Here is a 17,548-nt window from a genome sequence, read left to right on the forward strand (position 1 = left end):
AAAAGAGATAATATTGTAGAGGGTAAAGAAGATAAAGAAGAACTTTAGGTGTGGGAATGTCTTAAAAGGGAGATTCAAATATGGCATTCCAATTAATTCTACGAATTTATCTTTCCATCAGGATATGGAGTCAATATCCCAATATTCTTCACCACTGTGGTTTTTGTTTTTGAACATTAACAAAGTGAAAGCAAAACACTTTCTGGTTTTCAGAGTTATATTCCAGTGATTTTGTAGCCAGCCAGAGGAAAGAGTATACATTTGGGATCAGAGCTATAAATTCTAGTTATAGCTCTGCTCTTTAAGCTCTGTGTGGCCCTGAGTATGGCATTAAATCTCTTAGGGCCTTTTCGAAGTGACAAAGCTCTCTCTCACCATGACTTTGTAAAGGCTATGGACTTTACATGAGTTAATTTAGTTCATCTACTGCTTGTGAGCCAGAGATGACCTTACCAAGGTTTCTTATACACATATAGGAACAATATCATCTCCTCACAGGGTTGTTGAGAGAATAAAGTGACACAATTGTGTAAGAGTGTTTTGTAAACTCTTAAAGAATTATACAGCTTTTAGGTGTTATCGTCTCTTGAGATTTTGCTTTACTTATTCTTTATATCAGCAAACATTAATTATGCCTAATAAACCTATGAAGATAGTGTTGTTGGTTGTGAGGACTCAAAGCCATCAGGCTCTTTGGCAGCTACCAATCTGATGTACTCTTCCTCATTTGCACCCCTCCCATAACACTTTGGTAATTAGACCTTTAGAATCCTTATCATAGTCTGCCTTTACTAAACTGTACAGTCCTTGAAGGAAAGCGATTTTATTCATTTTAGTATTCCAGCTGTATATGCCTTAGATTGCCTGGATTCATATCCCGATGTGTCACTTACTGTGTGGCCTCAAACAAGTTACTGAACCTCTCTGGGCCTCACTTTGCTCATCCAGAAAGTGGACATAACAATAGAACCTACACTATAGGATTTCTGTGGGGGTTAAATAAAATATTGCATGTAAAGCTTTTAGGATAGTGCCACACACATAGTAAGCCCTCACTAAATACTGGTATTATAAACCCCTACAACTCAAACACAAGTTCCTGGATCAACTAGGAATTGGATACCCTGAGAGATACTGAAAGGGTCAGCTTGAGGGGTCCTCATCTGGGACTCACAGAGTTATGGGGCTGGTGGGGCTATAAGACGACCCCTGTGTTGCTGTACTCATGGCCCAGAACCTTTGACAAAAGGATGATGACCAGGGACTAGCAGGGCTCTCTTGCCTTAACTGCAGCTTTCTTGTCCTTTTCTTTTTAGAATTCTTACTGAGTGTACCTGGAAATAGGAGCATTGCATGATGATGAGTGGGCTGACTGCTTATATCTCTGGATGCGCCTATTGTTCCTGCCCCTTCACACTTCCTCCTCAACCTTAATGAATTTAAAAACTTAAAGGGGAGGTGTTAGCAAAAGGGAATGCCAAAGCTCAGCCGTGGGGCAGGGAGAATAAGGATTAATGAGGGGAATGCAGGATGGAAATCAGGGAGTAGGGAAACAGGAACAAAGTTCCAAGGACGTCAAAGGAAAAGATGACAACAGAGGGACAGGAAGAGGTGGGGAAGGTGGTGGGTAGATGTCCCAGGTTCTCAGGGGGTAGACAGGGCAGGAGGAGTTAGCTCGGAACTTGTGGGCTTTACACTTCTCAGTAGCAGTCTTTAGGAAGTTGAGTTACTGCTCAGGAGAGAATCTAGCCACCAGGTGATGGTGGTGCCTCACTCACGTGTTCTGAGCCAGCAGTGGACAACGAATCGTCCCCTTGTCTACCAAACATCTAAGTGTTGAGCAGCTAAGCTCAATACTAAATAGTAACATCAAATCATCCTTATTGTGCAGAGTTTAGAAGAAAAGCAACTCTCGGTATAAATTGGGATCTTTCAGGGCGGCTGGGTGGCTCAGTCGTTAAGCATCTGCCTTTGGCTCAGGTCATGATCCCAGAGTCCTGGGATCGAGCCCCGCATGGGGCTCCATGCTTGGTGGGAAGCCTGCTTCTCCCTCTCCCACTCTCCCTGCTTGTGTTCCTGCTCTCGTTGTGTCTCTCTCTCTCTCTGTCAAATAAATAAAATCTTTAAAAAAAAATTGGGATCTTTCTCTGTACTTCATAACTATTTTCAATCACAGGGGATAAGAATTAGAGAATTTTGGATTTTGTTTAAAATGATCCTATGAAGCTCAGGGGAGGAGAGGCATGAAGCCATACTATCATATCCACTGAAATTTCAGTGTGAGAAATTAAGACCGTGGTGAATTTTTGAAAACATTTTTTTCTTTTTAAAATCAAAGTAGGTAATTTTTGACTCAAGAATTGTATACAACTCTTTATACATTTTCTCTATAGTGGGTTTGCTATAGTCACATTGTGACAAGTCAGGAAATAATTTTTGCCTCCTCAGGCTTCTGTGACTTTGTTAGAGTTGAGAGTCTTGATATATAAACCCTTTATTCCTTTAGGGGTTTGTCAGTGAGTTGTTTTTCATTTCTGTTTTGTCACAATTCAGACAAAACTGAACATACACATATACACACCTCTCCTCCCCCCCACCTCCACCTATATTTGAGTTGGAAATTTAAAAGCTTGAGACAATGAAATGAGTGGATTGATTCTAAATTTAACCTCTGGGACTTGAGAATGGAACAATTCTAATTTAAAAAACAAAGGTAAAATTTCACAGCTTGAATGCCAATCATACATTCAAACAGAGCTACACAATTGTTAGGCTAATGTGTCAAAATAAATTGCTAAAATTTTAGTCAATTCATTTTAGACCTTCAGATCTTTCAGAATCGCATAAAAACCCTTATTTTTAAAATTTTATTTTATGACTAAGATTACATAATAAAAACTCTTATTTTAAGATGAAATTTGAAATGGACAGTTCCCCAATATAGGAAGCACCCAGAATTCTTTTTAACATATAATGTACTATTTGTTTCAGGGGTACAAGTCTGTGATTCAACAGTCTTACACAATTCACAGTGCTCACCATAGCACAAACCCTCCCCAATGTCTATCACCCAGCCACCCCATCCCTCCCACCTCCCTCCACTCTAGCAACCCTCAGTTTGTTTCCTGAGATCAAGAGTCATGGTTTGTTTCCCTCTTTGGTTTTGTCTTGTTTCATTTTTCCCTCCCTAACCCTATGATCCTCTCTCTTGTTTCTCAAATTCCTCATATCAGTGAGATCATATGATAATTGTCTTTCTCTGATTGACTTATTTTGTTTAGTATGGTACCCTGTAGTTCCATCCATGTCATTGCAAATGGCAAGATTTCATTTCTTTTTTGATGGCTGCATAATATTCCTGTGTGTGTGTGTGTGTGTGTGTGTGTGTGTGTGTGTACACGTACCACATCTTCTTTATCCGTTCATCTGTTAATGGACATCTAGGCTCTTTCCATAGTTTGGCTATTGTGGACATTGCTGCTATAAATATTGGGGTGCACATGCCCCTTCGGATCTCTACATTTGTATCTTCGGGGTAAATACCCAGGAGTGCAATTCCTGGGTCGTAGGGCAGCTCTATTTTCAACTTTTTGAGGAACCTCCATACTGTTTTCCAGAGTGGCTGCACCAGCTTGCATTCCCACCAACAGTGTAGGAGGGTTTCCTTTTCTCTGCATCCTCACCAACATCTGTCGTTTCCTGACTTGTTAATTTTAGCCATTCTGACTGGTGTGAGGTGGTATCTCATTGAGGTTTTGATTTGGTTTTCCCTGATGCCGAGCAATGTTGAGCACTTTTTCATGTGTCTATTGGCCATTTGATGTCTTCTTTGGAAAAATGTCTAGTTCATGTCTTCTGCCCATTTCTTGATTGGATCATTTGTTCTTTGGGTGTTAAGAAGTTCTTTATAGATTTTGGATACTAGCCCTTTATATGATATGTCATTTGCAAATATCTTCTCCCATTCTGTCCATTGTCTTTTGGTTTTGTTGACTGTTTCCTTAGGAAACACCCAGAATTCTAAAACTGAATTGTGACAGGTCATTTCTGAAGCTCAAATGGACAGCTGACTGGAATGATTTTATCTCTGTGAAAGATTCACAACTTGGTTTCTGAATATTTTCTGCTGTCTTTTAGAACATTTTCTATTCTTTCTTGCCTCTTGCTTAGCCCCCGTTTTATTTTCTCTTTTCCCTTCCTTACACCCCATCATCTTTTTCTTACACTTTTAATTTTTTATTTTAATTTTTCTCTTTTTAAATTTTCCTTGCCTGCCTTATTTTGTCCTACGGTTTCCAGTTTCCTTCTACTTTACTTCTATCTTTTCCCCATCAGCTTTGCCTGCCTGCTACGCTTAAATCATAATACTAAGGAATTAAAGTATGTGTATGGAAACATTTCCAATTATCTAACTTATTGGGGAAAGTTTTATATTTTCCATTAGTAATTATCAAGACGAATGTAAAATTTTGTATATTTCTTGCAAAAAAAAGTAAATGAAGTGGCTATTAATTTATATGATATCCCCTGCCCTTGCTTATATTCTGATGTTCAAGGGGTGGGCCCAACAGGAACTGGGAAGGAGAGGGAAGGTTTGATTTGGGGCATGTATGGCAGAGAGGTGGAACAGGATTTTACCTCTCTCACTTTTTTTTCTAAGGCTCTCCTGGCTCATTAGTAAGTAGGGGTGATAAAACAAAGAAGGCTTTCAACCAGTCTTCCCTTCTCATGTATTCTTTATGATTTTTTTAAATAGGCTGATCTGCTTCTCCTATCAAGTAGTGAGCCACATGGCCTCTGTTATATTGAAACTGCTGAGCTTGATGGGTAAGTTATTAAAGTTAGAATAATTATTTAGACTGGTTTTTAATTTAGCAGTAATAGCTTTAGGAATAGGACTCAACCTAAACCTTATTCTTAATTTAATTTTCTTGGAACAAATAAGAGTCTAACTTGCAAATTCCATTTGTTAATTGCTTTGTGGCTCCTTTGAAAGCTCTTTTACTCTTGAATTTATTTTCTTTCCAAAGCAGTGAGTTAAACATGTCTGTATGAATTATTGTATAGGAATCTTTCATATTCCTTAGAAAGGTTTTGTTTTGTTTTAGTTTTTTTCTTTTTGAAATTTCATGTGATTCTCTAAAGAAAATGAGAGGAGTATTGATGAGTTTCTGAGGAAAGAAGACTTGATGTTACTTTAGAAGGCAATCTTTTGGAACTGGGTGAAATAAAGATGGAGAAAGAAGAGAGAAGTGGAGTTTTGACATTAGTTAATTGAGGAATTTAGTTATCAATAATATAGCAGTTCTGTTTCAGTGGATTCAATTTATCTGGCTGGCATAAAAACATTTATTGAATGTTTACATTTTAAAGGTACTATTACATTCTTTAGTTGGATTTTATAATTTAGTCCTGACGTAGGTAATATATAAGCCCCAATGTACAGATGACAAGGCTTAGAGATACTAAGTAATTTATCCCAAACTTCTCAGAAGTGAAGCCAGTACTCAGACCTGATAGTCTGACAAAAAAGCCCCCGGGTTTAACCAATGCCTCCCAAATCATTGTTCTACTGGGCTATTCAAATGGAGTGTGACCTGTGTAATCCTACCCTTGGTTTGGGCAGAACCTAAAATTGTGCTTAGAGGGAAATTTATGGCACTAGATGCATATACTTGAAAAGAAAAAGAGCCTCAAATCAATAATCCAATATCCCATCTCAAGAACCTAGAAAATAACAGCATAAACCCAAAGCAAGCAGAAGGAAGGAGATAAGAGCAGAAATCAATGAACTTGAGAATAGAAAAACGAGAAGTGAAAAATCAACAAAACAAAGACAGAGTTGATTCTTTGAAAACATCAATAAATTTGATAAATCTCAGGAAGACTGAAAAAGAAAAAAAAAAGAAGACACAAAATAACAATATTATGAATGAACCGGGGGATATTCTGATAGATCCTTAAGATATCAGAAGGATAAGAAAATCCTACAAGCAACTTTATACACATAAACTTAACAACTTAAATGAAATAGACCACTTCAGTCAATGCTACCTAGAGCAATCTACACATTCAATGCAATCCCCATCAAAATACCATCCACTTTTTTCAAAGAAATGGAACAAATAATCCTAAAATTTGTATGGAACCAGAAAAGACCCCGCATAGCCAGAGGAATGTTGAAAAAGAAAAGCAAAGCCGGTGGCATCACAATTCCGGACTTCCAGCTCTATTACAAAGCTGTCATCATCAAGACAGCATGGTACTGGCACAAAAACAGACACATAGATCAATGGAACAGAATAGAGAGCCCAGAAATGGACCCTCAACTCTATGGTCAACTCATCTTCGACAAAGCAGGAAAGAATGTCCAATGGAACAAAGACAGTCTCTTCAACAAATGGTGTTGGGAAAATTGGATAGCCACATGCAGAAGAATGAAACTGGACCATTTCCTTACACCACACACAAAAACAGACTCCAAATGGTTGAAAGACCTCAATGTGAGACAGGAGTCCATCCAAATCCTAAAGGAGAACACAGGAGCAACCTCTTTGACCTCAGCCGAAGCAACTTCTTCCTAGAAACATCGCCAAAGGCAAGGGAAGCAGGGGCAAAAATGAACTATTGGGACTTCATCAAGATAAAAAGCTTTTGCAAAGCAAAGGAAACAGTCAACAAAACCAAAAGACAACCGAAAGAATGGGAGAAGATATTTGCAAATGACATATCAGATAAAGGTCTAGTATCCAAAATCTATAAAGAACTCATCAAACTCAACACCCAAAGAACAAAGAATCCAATCAAGAAATGGGCAGAAGACATGAACAGACATTTTTCCAAAGAAGACATCCAAATGGCCAACAGACACATGAAAAAGTGCTCAATATCGCCCGGCATCAGGGAAATCCAAATCAAAACCTCAATGAGATACCACCTCACACCAGTCAGAATGGCTAAAATTAACAAGTCAGGAAACGACAGATGTTGGCGGGGATGTGGAGAAAGGGGAACCCTCCTACACTGTTGGTGGGAATGCAACCTGGTGCAGCCACTCTGGAAAACTGTATGGAGGTTCCTCAAAAAGTTGAAAATAGAGCTACCATATGATCCAGCAATTGCACTACTGGGTATTTACCCCAAAGATACAAAAGTAGGGATCCGAAGGGCTACGTGCACCCCGATGTTTATAGCAGCAATGTCCACAATAGCCAAACTGTGGAAAGAGCCAAGATGTCCATCGACAGATGAATGGATAAAGAAGAAGTGGTATATATATACAATGGAATATTACGCAGCCATCAAAAGGAATGAGATCTTGCCATTTGCAACGACGTGGATGGAACTGGAGGGTATTATGTTAAGTGAAATAAGTCAAACAGAGAAAGACATGTATTATATGATCTCACTGATAAGAGGAATTCTTAATTGCAGGAAACAAACTGAGTGTTGCTGGAGTGGGGGGTGGGGTGGGAGGGATGGGGGGACTGGGTGATAGACACTGGGGAGGGTATGTGCTCTGGTAAGCTCTGTGAATTGTGCAAGACTGTTGAATCTCAGATCTGTACCTCTGAAACAAATAATGCAATATATGTTAAGAAAAAAAAAGAAGAAGGTAGCGGGAGGGGAAGAATGAAGCAGGGGAAATCGGAGGGGTAGACGAACCATGAGAGATGATGGACTCTGAAAAACAAACTGAGGGTTCTAGAGGGGAGGGGGGTGGGAGGATGGGTTAGCCTGGTGGTGGGTATTGAGGAGGGCACATTCGCATGGAGCACTGGGTGTTATGCACAAACAATGAATCATGGAACACTTCATCTAAAACTAATGATGTAATATATGGGGATTAACATAAGAATAAAAAAAAAAAGAAATAGACCACTTCATCAAAAAACAAACTACCACAACTAACTCAATATGAAATAGACAATTTGAATAGCCCTGTAACTATTAAGGAAATTGAATTCAAATGTAAAATATAAAACTATAAAAGTTTTAGGGAAAAACATAGGAGAAAATCTTCAAGATCTAGGGCTAGTCGTAGAATTTTTAGACTTGACACAAAAAGCATAATTCATAAGAGGATAATTTGATAAACCAGACTTCTTCAAATTAAAAATGTTGCTGTGCAAAAGACCCTATTGAAGAGGATGAAAAAATAAGCTATAGACTAGGAGAAAACATTTGTAAACCATCTATCTGACAAAGGATTTTTTATTTTGAATATATGAAAAATGCTCAAAACTCAATAGTAAAAACACAATCCAATTAGAAAATTGCAAATGATATGAAGGGACATTTCACCAGAGATGACATGCAGATGGCAAATAAGCACATAAAAATTGTTTAACATCATTAGCTGTTAGGGACATTAAAATTCAAACCACGATGAGATGTCAGTACATACCTATAAGAATGGCTAAACTTAAAAATAGTGACAACTCCAAATGCTGGCAAGTAGGTAGAGAAACAGTATCACTCACACATTGCTGATGGGAATGTAAAATACTACAATCACCCTGGAAAACAGTTTGGCAGTTTCTTAAAAAGCTAAACTAAACACGCAATTACCAGACAACCCAGCAATTTCACTCATGGGCATTTATCCCACAGAAATGAAGACTTATGTTTACACAAAAAAACTTGTACACAGGTGCTTATGGCAGCTTTATGTGTGACATCCACAAATTAGAAACAACTTTTATGTCCTTTAACAGGTTGAACAAACTATGGTATATCCATATCATGGAACACTATTGAACAATAAAAAAGAATGAACTATTGATATATACAGCAACGTGGACGAATCTTCAGATAATTATGTTGAGTATAAAATCCAATCCCCAAAGGTCACATACTGTATGATTCTACTTATGTAACATTCTTGAAATGGCAAAATTGTAGAAAGGGACCACTGATCAGTGGTTACCAGGAGTTAAAGATGGGTTGGAGGAGGCAGGGAAGTGGGTACACTTACAAAGGGTAACCTAAGAAATCCTTGTGATGGAAATGTTCCCCATCTTGACTGTGTCAGTTTCAGTTGTGATATTGTGACATTGTAATATAGTTTTGCAAATATTACCATGAGGGGGAACTGAGTAAAGGGTACACAGGATCTTTTGTATTATTTTTTATGCTGAAAATCATCTTGAAGTTTGAAGTCAAGATACTGAGGCATGCTAAGGAAGAGTATGGCATGACACAAGATACTAATCAGGAGTCTTGGAAATTTTTTTTTTAATCAGTAAGGCCTATGTGTGATTCTTCTTTTTTTTTTTTTAAAGATTTTATTTATTTATTTATTAGAGAGCGAGCGAGAGAGAAACAGCATGAGGGGGGGAGGGTCAGAGGGAGAAGCAGGCTCCCCGCCGAGCCGGGAGCCCGATGCGGGGCTCGATCCCGGGACTCCGGGATCATGACCTGAGCCGAAGGCAGTCGCTCAACCGACTGAGCCACCCAGGCGCCCCTATGTGTGATTATTCTTCCCTTTTAGTTTCCACATCTGAATATGGAAGTGACATATTGGAGAGAATCCTGAGGAAGTAACCTAAAATGATGATAAAACTTGCTGAATGACATGATGTGTAGAGCAGGGTTAAGGAATGAGGGCTGTCTGGCCTACCTGGGGTCACTGACTGTTTTAATTATTTGAAAAGTTTGTTTAAATGAATGGACACATTGGTCCTTTAGCCTCAACACCACTATCTCACTCTTGTCCATCAAGCCCAGCTCAATTTCTGCCTCAATTATGAAGTTCTTCTTGAGTATCTCAACCCCTACGCATTTCTGCATCCTAGGAATTGATAAATCAGTGATCCATGAGATTACTTTTAAGCAAAGTAACTTCAATTATATATCCAACTGAGTGTTTCCTGCAGAAAGCTATTTCACCAAGGGGTATTCCTTGGATTGATTTCATGTTGTCTTCAACATTATTGTGAAACTCATTTACAGGAAGTTTGATTAAATGCCTTCTCAAGCACCTACTTCTCAGTTCTCTAAATTAAGTATTTCATGGTTTGTCATGTACTTCCAAATGGTGATACTTGCTTTTTACCTACCACTTGTTTCCCTCAAGAGAACAGTAACCCTTGTGGGGCAGCACTGAATCTCATGGGTGACTATGGTATGTATTCAATCAATATTTGTTGACTGAATGAACTCACTGCTAAACACTTCCATAAAAGATAGAACTCTGACTGATGCTGTTAAGCTACAGTAGAAGAGAATTAGGTTGAACTCAGTGAGAAAACCGGCATGACAAGCCCTTGTATGCAAGATGTGAGTAATGGCAATAGAATCATCACAACTGGTCATTTCATGAACACAGGGCCATCTGTCCAATGTATGTGTGGTTCTTCCTGGAAGAAGATGACCAGCTCACTGTGACCTGCTGAGTTACTATCTGGTTGTATGATCCCAGACTTACAGGATTTTTGGCTTGATTCTCCATGAGAAAGAAAGCTGTATTCCTTTTCCCATTTAAATTTCAGTGACTGTGAAATTAGCCATGACCATCTTTTGCAAGTAAAATTCCTATGTAGATAGTAGACTCCAGAGTGATACTGGCCTCGTTTATTTGGCAACTGTGTTCCCATTCCTAATATGTTTTGTAATTCATGCATGATGTCTGAGTAGGTTCGAATGAAATCATATTTATTATATCCTCTGTTCTTTCAAATAACAAAGCAGATTACTGTGTTGTTATACAGATGTGCCATGTGTGGAATGCCAACTCTTAGGAGCATGCAAAGCCCTGTCCACTTTACTGAGTCCCCTTGACTGAGAGGTGTGAATGACATTTGAAGGGAGTTTTTTGAATCTCTTGTGTTGGATTTTGCATGTGCTGCACCCACCTGATAACTTTATGTAAGATGCTGTTGGGCTGTTCCATATAAAAATTCACGTCATGTCAATTAATTTCACAGGGAAACGAACCTTAAAGTCCGCCATGCACTATCAGTTACCTCAGAACTTGGAGCAGACTTTAGTAGACTTGCAAAATTTGATGGTAAGTGTTTAAAACAGACAAAACCCTCAAAACCAAAAAGTAATATAAGTAATTATCTGAAATCCAATTCATGTTTCTTTTTATTTGGTGAAGGACATAAAATTCTGCAGGCATCAAAGCCTGTAATCTCTTCTCAGGCTAAAGACTAAAAATGTTTACCAAGGGGATAGTGGCTTTATAAATTCATTGTTCATTTCATCCTTGTTTCCTCTTCTGTAGATCTCATTTCCTCTAGTCCCACAATACCCTTTCCTTGCCTGACCTTGGCCTCCCTGGGGCCCTCTGCAGATTTGCTGAGCATGAACACAGGACACACTTGTATTTCTAGTGCTAGGTCTAACCATCCATCCATTCTCTGGCTCCATAGCAAAGACCAAATACTAAACTGCAAACTTTGCCAGGACAATAAAGCAGCCTCATGTATTTCTGTATCTGGCATAATGCCAGGCAGAATGTCTTAAAGGTAGTAGGTGTTCAGGAAGACCATTTGACTTAATCAGTCACTCTTTATTTTAGACCATGATTTCCTCATCACCATCTTCACACCACTCAACCCAGTCCCTTCTCCTCAGCATGGGGAACCATTTCTGCCTCTTCTGTTCCAGTTAGATCTCATTCTTTGCTGTTAAAGCTGTCACAGAGAAACAAAATCCGTCAAGAGTCAAAGGAAAGAACCGTTAATGGTAGGACTGTAGGCACCATGACAGGCTTGGGAGAATCTTTGGGGTCTTCCTCCCATTGCTCAGTGATCTCTTGTTTTACACACTTGTATGTCTGGCCTTGAATATAAATATTTCCATATAGATTGGTTTTATTTATTAGTGAATCTTTGAGTTTGAGACTGTCATCCAAAATGTTTTCTTTTGAGTCCACTAAAGGAAAATGTAGTCAAGAGTCTTAGCATGATCCCATGAGTTAAAGCGCAGGCAAATTTATATTATAAAATTTCCCCAGTGCACAGCTTAGAGTTTATATTGCCTGTGCTTTGCATTCACTTATAAACTCTGTCTGGATTCTGTTAATATTTTAACCTCTCTTAAATGAGTGCTGTTATAATAACATGTTTATAGAAAAAAATATTCCTCTAGTTTGGGATTTAAGTCAGGGGAATAGCCAGGAAACTTTGAATGGCCCAAGAAATATTTTGATTAGAGTAAAACAAATTACACATTTTCTACTAAGTAATTTTTTCAATGAAATTTTACTGTTACAAGAATCCAAGAAAAGTAAATTGTGTTCATGAATCAAAATACTTGCTTAAAATATTTCATAGAATATTTATGGAGTCCTAAAATGGCAACCTAAATATAATTTCTCATTACTCATTTCTTTCTTGGCAGAATTGTACCTTTATTCCTCTATCAATCTATAAAGAAATAAAAATTCATTCTTTTTAGTTTTCTTTATCATAAGAAAGCAGAAATGATTGTTACAATCACCCAGTTTACTTTCTTTCTTAGATATTGGCACAGATAGCCTATACTGTGATTCAGTTCAGACAACCCTGAAATCTTAGTGGTGTAAAAAATAGAAGGTTATTTCTTGTTCATGTCACCTTCTGATGTTAGGTCAGGCAGCCTTCTCCATCTTAGATCCATGGTGCCTAGACCAATGGCCTCTAAGGTTACCACATTAAAGCAACGACTAGATGAAAGAGACATGCTGACTTTTTAACTGCTTCTTCCTCTCACATTTCATTGGCCAGCATGAGCCACCTGGGCCTGGCCTAACTGCAAGGGAGGCTGGGAAATAACAAGTAGGGATATTTGTTGAGTGCTGACTGTCTTTACCGTACTCTCCAAGAACTCTGATCATAGGTCAATGCCAAGATAGGATATCAAGGGCCAGGCTGGATTAGGTTGATTTCTTACATGCAACTGCAGGAATGGAGCCAAGAACCCTCCTTCTCAGTCAGAGTATGACTCCTCTTACTCTCAATCCCCTCTACCCTGTTCAGCCTTTTCTTTTTCTCATAGCACATATCACCATCTGGCATACTCTAAAACTTGCTTATTTTCTAAGTTTATTATTTATTGTCCATCTCTACTTGCTGCAATGTAAACTGCACAGGGATCTTTGTTTTGCTCACTGATATATAGCGAGTTCCTAGAACAATGCCTATTGCATAGTAGGTGCTCAAGAAATACTTGTTCAGTGTGTGAATAAATGGTTGCAAATGCCAGAGATTAGGCGGCAGGATCAACATCAGGCCCCAGAAAGACAGGTAAGAGGGGCCTAAGGTAAAGGGATTGGGATTGGTGGGTGGAAGGATGGGGTGAGACAGAAGCTTCCTGATGGGAACTTGCAGGATAAAGCAAGAGTGCTGGGTCCCCTCCTCTTGGAGGGCCGGTGGCTGAGAGAGGGATCATCTGGTGTGGTGGTTTTATAATGTCGTTACTTCAGAATCCTTTTTTAAACAAAATTTAACACAGAAGCGCAAAATTTAAGCCAATACAAGTGGTGCTGCTCAGGCTGAGGCAAGAAAACATTTCCTCACCTAAAACAGTTCCTTTCTCACAGTTGGGAGTATCCTGAAAGCTTAAGAAACTTGCTTATATATAAAAATAGTCTTTTTAACTACCTCATACAATTTATTTTTAAAGTGTGTTAATTATTACTGGATGTAGCTTGAATTTGCTTCACAGAGCATAGGTAACTCAACAAATTTCTAACATATAATCGTTTTCTCAAAGGCAACACAGACTTCTCTCTCTCTCTCTCTTTTTTTTAAATCATTTATACTTAAACTGTGGTCACTTCTCAGAAAACCTGTAATGCCAGTTTCATAAGGCTGGTACATTTCTGGGCTAAGAACCAGATTTTTGCTGAATTTACTCTTTCATTCTTGAATTTTGGGTTGAATTTTAATCTATATTAAAGTTTAAGGCAATGTGGTATTTTACAGGTTTAACTTTATTAAAATATAATTTCCTGTTTCCAAGAAAGCATCTTGGAATAAATAGAGGGATTAAGGGGAAATAAATTATATACAATATACAAATTAGATTTTCCCTGTTAGCAGCCAAATTTAAAGCCCAGGAGGGTGATGCAAGATGTGGTGTGGAAAGTCTTTAAAGAGGTGAGACAGTTAGTAAACTAAATCCTTCCCATGAATGGTCTTGTTTTTAAGCCCTAGTTTAGACATGTTCATTTCAGTGTCTCCCTGACTCTCTGACACACACAGTCACACATTATACACTATATGCACACATTTCTCTACCCATTCCACCATTTCCCCCCTTTCTTTCCTCCCTTTTGGCATTCCTTCTTACTGTTTTCATCTTCCTCTTCCCCTCTTTGTTAGCTTACTTATGTTAGCTCTGTACATGCATTGTCTCGTTTTCTGTAGTTCTTCATCTTTTCTCTTTCCATCACTCTGTCCATATTAATTAGCTTATAAACTCTATTTATTAAGCATCTCCTAGGGACAAGATACAGTACAAAGTATGTAGGATTATAAAATATCTCTATATGTATTATCTGGTTTCTTTTGATCCTTTTCCTCTCCCTCTTTTTTTTTTTTTTTTTTGTCTTCTCTGTCCACCTTTGTCATAATGGGTATCAGTAGATTTTAGGTTTTCCTCTGGTGACTAGAAAAAAACTTCCTTGAGTCATGGGAATTAAAACCACATATTGCATCCTTTAGTTTAAACTAAACCATGATATCAACATTGTGTACATTTGGAAATGCCCTGACTAGCTGTGGCATGGTCTAATAGATGAGACAGACATGTGAGGCACACCCTTTCCCGTGCTCTGTCTGGGCTAAGTATATCTTTTAGCTTGTGACTTCTGGGCAAATCTGGGTATGATATTATTTTTGCTTCTAGTTACCATGTGGTTTTTCTTCTGAGACTTGGCCAAATACTTTCTCTAGCACCAAACTACAGTTTTTTTGTCCTTTAGTCATAAGTGCACATCTTCCAAGTATTTGAAGACCTCAGTTTCCCACTGCTATTCATAGAGAAGTCCCCACTGAGGACACCAAGGCTCAAAACTGAGATGGCTAGGGCCTTAGGATATCTCTTGTAAGTCTCCCTGTCTTCCCACTTTTGCACCCAAACCCAAGGACAGTGTCTTGCTAGTGACCTCCTTAGGGCTTTCATTCATTCTTTCCTTTCATTCATTCTTTCAGTCATCTGTTCATTTACTCAGTAAATGTATATTTAACACAATGATAAGGGATTTGCTAAACCTGCAGATACAGTGGTTAATAAGTCAGACCCAGGCCTTGCTTTCATAGAGCTTATAGCCCAGCAGAGAAGACAGACTTGAATAAGTGCTCATTCCCAAAGAAGCCTTTAATTAGGTAAAGGTCCTAAAGTTCTCGGGCCTTCAACATAATATTGACACCAGGCACTGTGCTAAGTAACCGCACACATTATCTTATGAAATCCTTATAGCCCTGTGATGAAGAGATTATTATTGCTTCCAATTTATGGGCAAGGAATCTGAGACTCAGATAAGTTGAAAGCTTTTTCCAGTGTCATATGGTTACTAAGTGGAGGAGCCAGAATACGAACCCAAGACTGCTGGCAAAGCCTATTCTATGGGAGGCCGCAAGAGGCTGTAAACTACAAGAAGAAAGGCAGCATCGGAGAGGGAGAGGATTATCATGACAACTTAGCTCCTGATCAGGAGAAGAAATAAATTTTAAGAATACTCTAAACCTAAAGGTACAAAATTAATTACCAGAGATCAAGTCCATCCAGGAATCCAATGATATCATCATATTTTTAAAAAGCAGCAATGTTCTCAGTGACCTTGAATGTCAGGATCCCTGACAAGAGTTTAAAGAAGAGTTGGCCAAACATAGAGAACAGTACATGCAAGGTAGTTTTGAGTTTTGATGGGTAAATCTAGTTATTTAAAAAATTGTCACATAAATATTTTCATACATTGAAAACATCAGAAAATAATTGATATATTTATTGTCTATTAAATTTTGTAAGAAAAAACTTAGAAAATAGAGTGGGCCTTGATTTTTCATGTTAAAGTCTTTTGGGAATTGAAAAGCTTTTTATAAATAAGTAACTGGAGATAGTTATCAATTATACATTTGTAAACTGGACATTTTTATGCCTTGGGGAAAGCCCTAGATGTAAATTGTCCAAATGTGTTTAAGAATCTGTTGCATATTGTTACTGACTGGACTAGGATCTGTTTTTTTGCAACTTATGACAAGTTTACATAGTTTGTATGACTCTTAATACTGAGTTCTGAACCAGGGAAGGGTTGACGCTTTATTTCAGGAATCTTTGTGTATTTTGTGGTCCTTTCTAAAGAATAGCATGTGTGTAATTCAAACACACAAAAACAAGCATCTCTTTTTGTTTAAAAAAAAAAAAAGGCTTGATTAGCATCTTAGGACTTTTTACTTACTGGATAATTTCCTGTTCACCTGGACAGAAGCACAGCCCAACCAATAACTTTCCTCTTTACTGCTGGTATTTATATGGCCATTATGATAGCAATGATGGGTGGCTGAGGCTTGAAGTTTGAAGAATGAAGAGGCTATAGAAAATAGGAAGATGACACTCTTCTTTCTAAGAAAAAAAATATATTTATCACATCACTGGAGCAACAATAGTGGACAGTCTTCTAAACTCAGAGAAACTCTTGGCTGGAGAAACTCCCGAATGGCCATGATGATGTCTTATTCAGTAGATAATTTGTCTTGTTGAAGAGTTGCAGTGCAGATAATCAAGAAATATGCTAGTAATAATATACAGAAGGAAATAAAGTCAGCTTCTCTGGAAAATCTTGGAGTATTGGGTACTGAGTTCCATTTTCATGATAAACTATAGATTTCCACTTTGACATAAATGCTTTAGTTCAAGAAGGTTACTAGGTTGGTAATTAACCAGCAACCCAGAGGACTCAGTTTAGAGTGCAGAGGGAGGTTGAGAATGATATCTTGTGGATTTTGTTTAGGATGGACCTAGAACATTTCTGTGTGATTGTGAACTGGGTGAGTTGCTATCTGCTTTCGTGTCTGTTCTCTTCAGAGGGGCAAACAAGTAAAACTAGCTAGTTTGGTTATATTTCTATTTCATTATTGACATGATTTTTTCCCAGTTGTTTTATTGCCCATTAAAGATTATTAGAGCACAAAGTCATGTTTTCAGTGAACAACTATCTGAGAGAAAATGCTATTTTTCCTAAACTATCTTCTCATCCATTGTCAGACTGACTGTTTACTGCCTCTAACTCTTCTCTGATACTGTTAGCAAAAGGTGAAAGGGTCCTAAGTTTTTCCCTACTCCTTATTATGCTTTATGGCTAGGGTATATATTTGGTTGCTTCTAATGTGCTTTAAGGTTCCCACTTTTGTCCCCAGATCTATTTGTATCTCTTTAGAGTTAGGCCAACCTAAGCCCCCCACGGTGGCTAGGCTATTAGGTCTTCCAATCCTCTTTATCATAATTACCATGGAAATAGAACCACTTCTTTCATTCATCTTAGATCTACTATCTCATTTCCCAACCTCTCTTTTGAAGCCATATGATTTTTTTCCCCCTATTTCTCCAACAAATA

At 38.1% G+C, this 17,548-nt stretch overlaps 1 protein-coding gene across 1 annotated transcript in view; it reads left to right on the plus strand.

Moving 5' to 3' along the window:
* ATP8B4 (ATPase phospholipid transporting 8B4 (putative)) overlaps positions 1–17,548 on the plus strand; it is a 266,629-nt gene that overhangs the window by 129,795 nt on the left and 119,286 nt on the right. The window contains exons 8-9 of the mRNA XM_064570495.1: positions 4,757–4,827; positions 10,929–11,011. Coding sequence (XP_064426565.1) covers positions 4,757–4,827; positions 10,929–11,011 — 154 coding nt within the window. The remainder of the gene's footprint in view (positions 1–4,756; positions 4,828–10,928; positions 11,012–17,548) is intronic.

Source organism: Mirounga angustirostris, unplaced genomic scaffold, assembly GCF_029215605.1.
Source record: "Mirounga angustirostris isolate CCGP_5_RB_7025 unplaced genomic scaffold, mMirAng1.0.hap1 SCAF_9, whole genome shotgun sequence".
In the NCBI taxonomy this organism is placed as follows: Eukaryota; Metazoa; Chordata; class Mammalia; order Carnivora; family Phocidae; genus Mirounga; species Mirounga angustirostris.